The sequence below is a fragment of the Oreochromis niloticus genome, linkage group LG4, assembly GCF_001858045.2.
Source record: "Oreochromis niloticus isolate F11D_XX linkage group LG4, O_niloticus_UMD_NMBU, whole genome shotgun sequence".
Classification (NCBI taxonomy): domain Eukaryota; kingdom Metazoa; phylum Chordata; class Actinopteri; order Cichliformes; family Cichlidae; genus Oreochromis; species Oreochromis niloticus.
The window spans coordinates 26051909-26062337 of record NC_031969.2 but is presented as its reverse complement, the minus strand read 5'-3'; the positions used below and the strand labels follow the sequence as shown (position 1 = coordinate 26062337).

The 10429-nt window shown below is 40.9% G+C and overlaps 1 protein-coding gene across 1 annotated transcript in view; it reads left to right on the top strand.

The window, feature by feature from the left end:
- The window catches only part of plekhh3 (pleckstrin homology, MyTH4 and FERM domain containing H3), a 36475-nt gene continuing 26046 nt past the window's right edge, over positions 1-10429 (top strand). The window contains exons 1-2 of the mRNA XM_005468827.4: positions 1-630; positions 7367-7422. Coding sequence (XP_005468884.1) covers positions 496-630; positions 7367-7422 — 191 coding nt within the window. The 5' untranslated portion in view covers positions 1-495. The remainder of the gene's footprint in view (positions 631-7366; positions 7423-10429) is intronic.

Here is a 10429-nt window from a genome sequence, read left to right as displayed (position 1 = left end):
AGCACGCTTTTGTTCAAACTCGGGAGTCAGACAGCGCTGAGGTACACTTCCAGGTTACTCGCTAAATGTGAGCAAAAAATGCTGATCTCAATAGCGGTGCTCCTGCCAGGGTTAGTCACACTGGTGCTTTTCATTTAAAGTACCAGGTTGGGATACTAACTTCCCCTCGGTTTTGTGAAGTCTAAAGCAGGGGCAGCAGGGTATTGCGAATGAAGCAGCTGGAGCTCTGAAAGCGGTGGAGGATTTTCCTTTAACCACATCTTTGTGTTGGAGAACGATTGCTGTCATGTACACTTACTAGACATTTAATATTCCTTTACATAAAGGAAGAAAATAAGCTTATGCTTCCCATCACCCTCCTCGCTGGATATCTATGGAGAGGATTTGCTGTATGCGCTCACGCAGCTTTTGGAGTTACTTACGGTCGAGACGACACCGTGAATGTTAAATTCACCGACCTGGATAGAAGAAGACGACACACTTAACCTGATTTGAATGCCTTTGCAAGGAGTTTGCTGGTTTCTGTGCTGCAGGCAGGGCTTCAGTTTGCTCGGACGGGACTATGGGGAGAAAGAGGAGGAAGAATCTTTTGAATTGCGCAACAAGGAGGACTTGACTCCCAATGGACGGGTAAAAACTTACCACCTGCACTAGAACAGCTTCAGAGCACCAATAAATTAATAGCATGTTTTTTAATGAGTGCCCACACTACATTTAAAATATCAGTATTGGTTTTAAAAACTGCTCAGTTCGTCCTACACTGGAAATTCAACGAAAAGAATGAACCCTGAAGTTAGTTCAGTGTTTGAAAATGATTTCACTTGGAAAACTACTGTCCTGTGCACAAGTCTTGAGTCACCCTTTACTTTAGCGTGGGTGCAACGGTTCATTTGTACAAACATACATGCAGTATACAAGGCAGAGACAGACTGTTTAAATCTAACGAGCTTAAAAGTCAATATTTGGTATGATCACTTTCCTTCTTTAAAGCAGTCTGAACACTCTCAGCCAAGCTTTCTTGTAATTTCTTGAAGTAGTTCTCAAGAATAGTTCTCTTCTTCTTGAAGGTCTTTGGCTATGTTCTCTGTCAAGAATATCCCACACCACTAATGTTAAGGTCCGGGCTCTGGGGAGGCCAATCCAAGGCAGACTGTGTTCCGTATATGCTTTAACTGCATTGGTAGTGTGTTTGAGATAATTCTCATGCTGAGAAATGAGGTCAGTTGCCAAGTAAACACTTTCCTGATGGTATTACATGGTGGAACAAAATATGTTCGTACTTTTCTGTAGTTGAGAGTCCATCAGTTTTGATAAAAGCCACAAACCATGACAGAGCCTCCACCGTGTTTTGCTTTAGGCATTCCCTGTACCTGTCTCCTGGCCTTTTCCATATGTGCTGATGAACCCAGCATTTTAAATTTAGATTCACTCCTCTGTGAGACCTGTTTTAGTCTAGTTTTTGTCATTTGGCCTTTTGTCCTGCTTTCCTTTTGCTAAAATGGCTTCATGGCAGCCGCCCTTCCTCTGAAATCATTTCCGATGACAAGTTTGGTGAACAGTAGATCAATCAACCAAGGGTCCTGATGCTTTTCTCTGGTCCTTTGTCAGGTCTTTGCTGGGTTTTTTTAGGATTTCGGCATTTACTTGTCAAGTTTTTTTTTTGCATGCCGTACAGGACATACAGAACACCATTCCCATTTCGGTTAACAGCTCATTCGGAATCACCTTGTTGGTGCAAAAATACTTTTATTATAATAATGCATTGGATTTATATAGCGCTTTTCAAGGCACCCAAAGCGCTTTACAATGACATTATTCATTCACACTCACATTCACACACTGGTGGCGGCAAGCTACGGTTGTAGCCACAGCTGCCCTGGGGCAGACTGACAGAAGCGAGGCTGCCATATCGCGCTATCGGCCCCTCTGGCCAACACCAGTAGGCGGTAGGGTAAAGTGTCTTGCCTAAGGACACAACGACCAGGACAGAGAGGCCGGGGATCGAACCGGCGACCTTCCGGTTACAGGTGCCCTGCCCAACCCCCTGAGCCACGGTCGCGTCTTTGGCTGAAAATGAGCACATACAAGGACTGGACTGAAAATGACTGAAAAAGCAGCCAATGTCCAAATAAAAGTTTGAAAGACATTAAGAACTATTACTAAAGACCACATAAAAATTACCAAGAGTGTCTGACTTCTTGTGAGCAAAATATTAATAAATTAGACTTTTGCACAGAACTGTACATATAGGTTGGAAATTCAGGGTATGATAAAGAATTTATCATCCTCCCATTTATGGCATTATGTCCAGTGAAGTGGTGAACTACAGTGTTCACGCGCGAGTTTAGATACGTGTTCACTGCTAACCTTGTTGTCTGTTCAATACAAGCCTCTAAAAGTGATGCATGACAGAATCTACTGATCCTTAGCTTAACGTTTAGGTTTGTGTGGTCTTTGAGGCCTGGGCAACATTGAGCAATCCCACATGCACACACTCTCTGATGTAACTTGTCGAACTCGGTGTTGAACTGATCCTGTGTATTTGGCCTCCCATTTGCTCAGTGGCAAATAAGACTGTGGCCTTGTATTCTCTGTAATGTTAGTCATCTGATCAGCCACAGAGAGTTCAGCATTGTCCACCCACTTGTAAGGGGGCATTGTTGCCTTGCATTAAGGTAGGCTCTTTCTGTATAACCCCACATGCAGCTCTTAATGTAAAGTGTCCCAGAAAAAAAATACTCTCAAATATTTGTTAGGATTTTGTGCCTTTCCAAACACCAGCTCTTTTTTTAATCATATTTTTAGACTTTGACTTCAGTGCACACTAAATAACATTATGTGCTGGTTGAAATTATAGGCACAGCTATTTTGTGCTTCTGAGATAAACTTTACACCAACACTAAGCCTTTGCAGATGAAAGTAATACCACCTGGAGCCATTACTTGCAAATCCTGCTTATCTGTTTATTGCCCCTTTTGTGTTTTTGCAGCCAGCCAGTTATACACTACAGCAATTTGCATGTAAACGATGGAAACGGATAAGTTTTACACAGTTATTGGCTCAACAGAAATCTAACAGTTCCGAAAACACCAGATAAGAGCAACATCTGTTACTCAGCATTATCCGAAGAGGTGTTGGTGCGTAGCACACACTATCTTGGTCATAATGTACCATCTGTTCTACCATTGGTGGTCAGAGGAACCCAACTGTGCTTCATATTTGCAATCAATACAAGATCACAGTTACATGTCCCAGTGGAGATGCCTGATGGCCTTCTAAAGTGAGACACCGAGATCCTTTTTCCTCTAACTTTCCCGGATTCCCTCATTAAAATGCAACCTATGATCCATGTGCATAATTGTGCTCCTCTGGTGGCTTTGGTTTAATGTTTATTGAATTATAGCTTTTTCAGAGAAGCTTGATTGAGACTTTAATCCTGGCCTTTTTAAAAAATATAAAGATGACCAGGGTGCCGTTATTTAACTGACAAAAAGGAAACAAGTGAAGTCCTTGAATCTAGTTTTTATTATCAGAATCCAATATGACTTATATAAGCTGATACATAACTAATAGTAACAGGGACAGCTGATTTAGCAAAATTATGAATAAAACTAAGTTGTTACATTTTTGTTTTTTGTTTTTGAGAGTTGAACCAAGCCTACTGAAGATAAAGGGCTTATTTAAATGGCATATAGACTAACAGTCTTACCACCACAACATATAAATGTTATAAAATAACCCAAAAATTATCACATTTCTCTCAAAATAGTTTTTAAATGATGAACTGAATACAATACTATCCCATTAATGAAATGATACAGTGACATTTTAAAAGGTCAGCTCAAACTTGCAATCTACGCAAGAATAATTGTTTAAAAACAGCTTTTATTATTTCTGGCAGTTTAAAACTGTCCACTCTGAAGCTCATAATGCTGCTTTGTCTTTAGAGCTACTGTTTCCCCAACATTGATGTTAAATCACCGATTAAAGTCTTGGCTCTATTGATTTCTGCTCATAAATATTTATGAATATGAAAGGCGTGACCTGAGTCATAAAGTATATGCTTGTCTGTATTAATCTGAGTGATGTATTTTCTTTTGAGGGGCATTTTGTCTTAATCTATCATGTGGTTAGGCATGTTCAGTTTATCAGATTACTTGTAAATGGAAGGAATCAAATAATTGACTGTTGTAATTCACAGTAACAATTTGGCAGTAAAGCATCATTTTGGTCTTAGAGATCCTTCGCCTAATAAAAGATCCCTCTCGTGCCATGGAGTTATTTATTGACGCTTCCAGGCGCTTGATCCATTTCAGCAAATCATGTTATCTCTTAATTTGTGCCACTCTGATTGTGACAGTTGTAATTCTGTTATCAATATCTTAAGCTGAGCCAATAATTACGAACACAGCTGAAACTACTCCAATCTCACATCAGCTGGTCAATCTTAGCTGTGTGACAGTCCCCAGAGTCCTTCCCCTCTGTAGATCCAGTTGATACTGTTTGGTTTTCCATAATTTCTACCAAGGGGGTGAGGTCAGTTGAAGGGTTGGTCTATAATGATTTCTAGGAAAGCCATCTGGGCTGTGTTCGATTGTTAACCATTATTAACCATCCTCAAGACATCCAAAATCATGAGCTCCTGCATTGTTTTACAACATGCTGCCAGAAGACGCCATGATGTGTAGAAACTGAAGTACCAAAGCCATAGATGACACACTCTTCCTTGCCAGGACTTTTCTTACTGACGTTGGGATCATGAGTCAGTGCTGATGCTTATGTAGGCTTGGCCCTTGAGAGCACAAGGCAATGTCAAAACCTTTTCTCTTCATGTTTACAGTCCCCATTCAAAGAAACTGCTCTTTAACAGCTGCCCAAACAGTCACACCAGGCTGAATGCCTCTAGTGTAGGAATACTTGGGTACTAATTTTAGGGCAGGATATCCGTCATTCTCTTTTCTTTCCATGTTTCCACTAAAACCATTATTCGGTATTTATGTAATATGTATGCAGTTTTACCAATAAACTACCACCACAGAGGTTTAGGCCCAGGCAGTTGTAAGTGTGGACTGGAGTACCGCAGTGCATCCTGTTGCTCGGAACAAACAGACACAGTCCTGCTTTGCTGAGAGCAGGTCCTATTAGCCATCCCTGCTGCCCTCTGCTTTCAGAGGTGTCACGGTACGCTGGTTTATATTTGGTTTCCGCTGCGTCTCTGCCTCACCACCTCGAGGCCACACATCTGGTCTTCAGGCCGACACTGGCTGAGCCCAAGCATTTTCTCATGGTTACTCAGCCTCCCAGGAGAGCTGAAGGGAGAGAGAAAGAGAAGGAGAGAATAAACTGGGAAAAGCGAGAGCGGAAGTCAGCCACGGAACGAACACATCACGGCATCTTTCCCTATTTCTCTTCAAGCTCTGCTCTAGTCTGGAATGATTCATACCCTGCCGTCCACAAAGAGAGATCTTTTGCCAGGGCTCTACATCGCACGCTATCCTTGTTCCTCACCCCACAGCCCATTAACTCTATTGGAAAGCATTTTTTTCAGTAAATTGCAAAGACTTGTGGGCAATGACTCAGACTATTTTGACTGTGCCTACCTGTCTTATTAGTTTACTGATTGTTTGATTAGTTGATATTATTAAATTATTGCTTTTAAGTCACTGATTTTTATTAAGGGTTTTCTGTCATTGATGTCTGTCTAGATTTTTTTTTTTATTGGGCCTGTTGGCTTGGCTAAATGATTTACCATACACACACTGTCTGTTCATTTGTTCTCGACAGTCTGGTTTGACATTTACAGTACTTCCCTCTGAGTTAAACATTAATGAGATCTCATTATCCAAACTGTAATCTTTTCCTTATTTGCGTATGGGTCCGTCTGCCTTAAAAATATAACATAGATTCCAAACTAGCCTATAAATTTGCAGTTCATGTTTTCTTTGTTATTTTTGAGCCATCTAAAAAGAAGCCTAGACTGTTTTGTGGGGCAATGGTTATACTTAGGATAGTTTGCCCTGTAGTAAAGTGTGGTGTGTGAACTGTGAGGAGCCCAGAACTGACCTGGATAGTGTTTCAGGTAGGCCAACACCCCTGAGTTGGGTCAGGGCAGCCACAGGAGCTGGCTCAAGGCTGTGGTTCACAGAGACAACAAGTCAGGCCACAGGGACACACAGTGCTGCTCTGCACACCAGGGAATCTGTCCAAATTGCACACAGGCAAGCTGTCTGATGGGGTTTTCCAAGGTCAGGTTGGGAATCTAGGGGCCGGAGCACTGTGAAAGGAAACATCCTCTTCCATCTTCTGCTTCACAGGGGAGTCCTGGAATGAAAAGTTCATTGTTCTACCCATGAAATTTGATTTTACATGTCTGCCAGTGGTAGGCTCATTTTAGTCAGTAGAGGAACTAACTCCAATTTCCACACAAAACTAATGTCCAAGAAGGTGTTTATGTGATTTTTAAATGAATAGCTGGCTTGCAGTTTAATATCCATCCATCTATCCATTCTCTTCCGTTTATCCTTATCAAGGCTTTCAGCCTATCCCAGCTTCAGTTTAATATTTAAGTAAATAATTAATCTGTTAATCAGATGATAATTAGGGCACAATGAATTTTACTAGGTAAAGTGCAGTTTCTACATTCCTGGGCAGAGTTCTGTATCAGCAGTTCTATTTTGATATTCAGGAAAACCTTGGGTCTTATTTAAGGCTTCATCTCTATCATAATCACTGCTATTGTTTGATTTTGTTTTCTCTCTTTACATAAGTGTAAAGACTTTATCTTTACACTTATGTGTTTATCTTTAGTGTAAAGACTCTGAAAGGCACTTTCTCAGTGCAAGCTGTTATAATTAAGGCTAAAGGTACTCTTTGTCTTTCTTGCTTGTTCTTTTTTTCAAGCTCCTATAACTCTCACAACTTATACCGATCAACTTGCACATAGAAACGATGAATACAACTGTTCTGGTTGTCCATGCATTCTCAAAAACTGATGTTATTTTTAGGTTAATCTTCTTAGAGAAACGAATGGAGGAAAAAAAAATCACTCTGGATTGCGAATGTTGGGGTGCACTCAGCTTAAGCATGAAAAATTCCTCTGTTCCCATCACTTATATTAAATTAGCCTGTTTTGCATGCCATATTTCTCCCATCCATTTTACTCCTTGCAAGTAAAAGCCAAGCGTTACAGGAATAGTGCAGCTATGTGCTGAGGCTTGCCAGGAACAACTGCATGCCCTATTGTAACATGGCTTCTGAAGGCAAAGCATTGAAGGATCACTTCAAACTGTGGACTAGTTCTGAAGCTAAAGCAATGTCTGTGGTGCATGATTGTCGATTTACACTTTTCTCTCTTTTCTGTTGACAGACTCCAGCTGAGGTGATTGTTTCTCAGCCATCTTGCACAGCCAATGGAACAAATGGGTAAGGAGCTACAGAAGCCAATTTCACACTTGAACTTTGGTCAATTTTGGGAGATTTGGATCTGGACATTGTCCAGCATTGTCTGATTTTTGTCCTTTTTCACATGTAGCCAATAGCAAGATTGTACATGTCAGCTGCATTATCTGTATTGGAAATGGTCCATTTCCAATACAGCGTATATAGCTTCTGGGAAGAGCATGCCGGAGACGGGGCATGTGACACCCAATCTCTCACTATGAATTCTCCAGGAAATTATATGCTCTATTATCACATGGTTTTGACTGGGCATTACATAGAACTGGCAGGGTAAAGTCCATTTTATGTCCAATTCGATTTGTTCCCCCATTCAGCTCGACTTGGTTGCAGGCTACAGTGCAAACGACAAGGGAAGTAGTAGTTCCGTCTTTTACTTGTATACTTCCTCTGAGCGGCGGGGATTTCTGTATATATCCACAAGCGCATGTGTTAATACTTGATTTCTTTCAGTTCCTCTTCAGTATCTCGCGGTGTTCTCATGTGTGCATGCAAGTGGTACAGAGTCATATGCATACTGACAGATGATCTGATATTTGGGATCTGTGGTGATATTTGATTTCTTTTAGGTTAAATTAGTTTTCAGGCTTTCAAACTGATTGAGCTTTACCATTAAGAAGTTAACCTGGCTGTTATTTTGGGTTTTAGTCAAGAACAGACTTCACCAGATAATTAGCTGAAGAACAGACTATTTGTTGCAAACACATATGCTATTGATGTCAAAGTAAATGCTTTTACAGTTTGTGCCTTTTGCACAGACAAATCAAAGACGGGGTTGCTTGGCCACAGTGATGCTGGTTAATGCGCTATGTTTGGACCTGGGCAGCCTCCATTCACTGATGATGAACTATGACTTCTGCATCATATCAAAGGGTACTTGTAGATAATGTGTGGCCAGCAGTCAGAGACAGATAAAACTTTAACTGGACCTTTCAACAGGATTTCATCCTCTCTGCAAATCCACTGAAGAATGGCTCAATAAGCCCATTCAAATTCCTGATTGGAACCCCCTTCAGATCTTGTGTGGGGTTTTGAGTAGAAAAAAACACAGTGCTAAGGATCGTACCACTGAATGAAGCGCAATCAAGATTTTTAGCAAGCCTACACCAGAGTGAGTCATTATGAAAAATGCATACAAGAAGCTAATTATTTCTGCTAAAGGGAGCAATGCTAGTTTCTGTGGCTTCCTGTATTTACTTTTTCCACAAAAGACAAGTAGTTATTTTTCAGTTGGATTGGATTGATCTTATTTAAAGATATTGCTTCAAAAGGGATGAGATGTTTGCTTATCTACATATGTGAATGGCAGAAGATTTCCTTGGGATGTACTTACTTTTATTACATGGTTATATGTTCATCTTAGATGACTTTAACCAATCACCCTTTCAATATCAGGGCATCTTACTGTAAATGAGATTCAAATGGCCATGTGGATTACAAGTTAATGCAAATGAGAGTCAAAAGTGAATCATGGAGGGCTTGATCCAGACTATTAGTGCATGGCTGTGATCTCAGACAGTGATGTAGCCACGCTCTGCTTCTTTCTATCTCTGGCATCGTGCCCTTATCACCACCCCGTTCTCCCTTCCACAATCGTAATTGTACATCTGCCGACTCACAGGCAATGAATCACAAAGCTTGACTTGTAGGTCTATCGCCCATCACAAATGAACAGACGAGGATCTGAAGAAACTCTCAACAAGAATAGAGCTGTCCCAGGAAGTGGGTATGTGAGATGAAATATTTTGCTGTAGTCATACGTGACATGGTGTCTTTTGAGGCTTGAGGGGGGAAAATAGGATGGAAAGAAGTAAGAACTGGGTGACTCAGTCCTGCCTCAACAGCACTCCTAAAAGAGGTGTGGCTCGGGTGCATGTGCGTGTGTGTGTGCATGTATGTCATTTCTGCACTGTTGTGGTGGAGGCCTTAGGCCGCATGGCATGATTAACTACTAGTTTGAAGAGAGTGTGTGTTTGCCTGGCTGTAATCATCACAGTAAGTGCAAAGATTAGAGAGCATAGCGCTTGCTCATTACCTGGCCAATGAATGGACACACCCAGAAGTTCAGCTGTACGGAAGGAACGCCAAGTTAGGCTCTGATAAGCCAGAACTTTGCTATTTTAACAAATTGAGTCATATCAATTCATCTTAATTGTTGCATAACAGGAGGCGCAAGCTCTGGTTTACATCGGACTTTGACCAAACTATTGAATTGCATTGTGCGCAAGGAAATGTTAATGTAAACAATTAGATGGAATAAAGATGTGATTGTGATTCATTAGGGGATTTTTTTGGTAGCATGGCTATACTCGGCTAATTAGCCGTTTTACAAGCCTGATGCATTAGCTGATTTCAGGGGGACTCACAGAATCCATGCCTGCAACTTCCTAACATATTTCCTCAAAATTAATTGGACAAACTAACTAAAGTAACTGAAGACTATAAGACGAGTCCTTGTTTATGTGTTGTCCTTCCTTCCTTTACGATGATCTGCTAGGCCTTCACTGCAGCCACCTTTGTTTGCTGCTTGTTTATAGGTCTGTGCGTTCAATTTTGCATTTAATAACTGAAAAGCAGTTACTAAATACAAAACCGGTTGAGATCAGATGACTGCATCATGAAAGAATATCCTTCTTTTTGCCTTTAGAAACTCTTTGGTTGCTTTTGCTGTATGCTTCGGGTCTTTATCCACCTACACTTTGAAGTGCTGTCTGATGAGTCTTGCAGCATATGTGTGAATTTGAGCAGAGTATACCCATGTGGACTTCAGAAATCATCCTGCTACTTGTATCAGCACCAATCGAATATTTAAAGATGGCCTCCTTCAATTGTATTTATATATCTTAATCAATCTCAGTCATCAAGAAATCCCAGAAAGATGATTGCGTTTTTGCATTCATCCAAGCAACTTCTTTAGTCTCAGCTGACTGCAAGTTTCCCCAACCTTACAAAAAGTCCATTTACACAATGACCA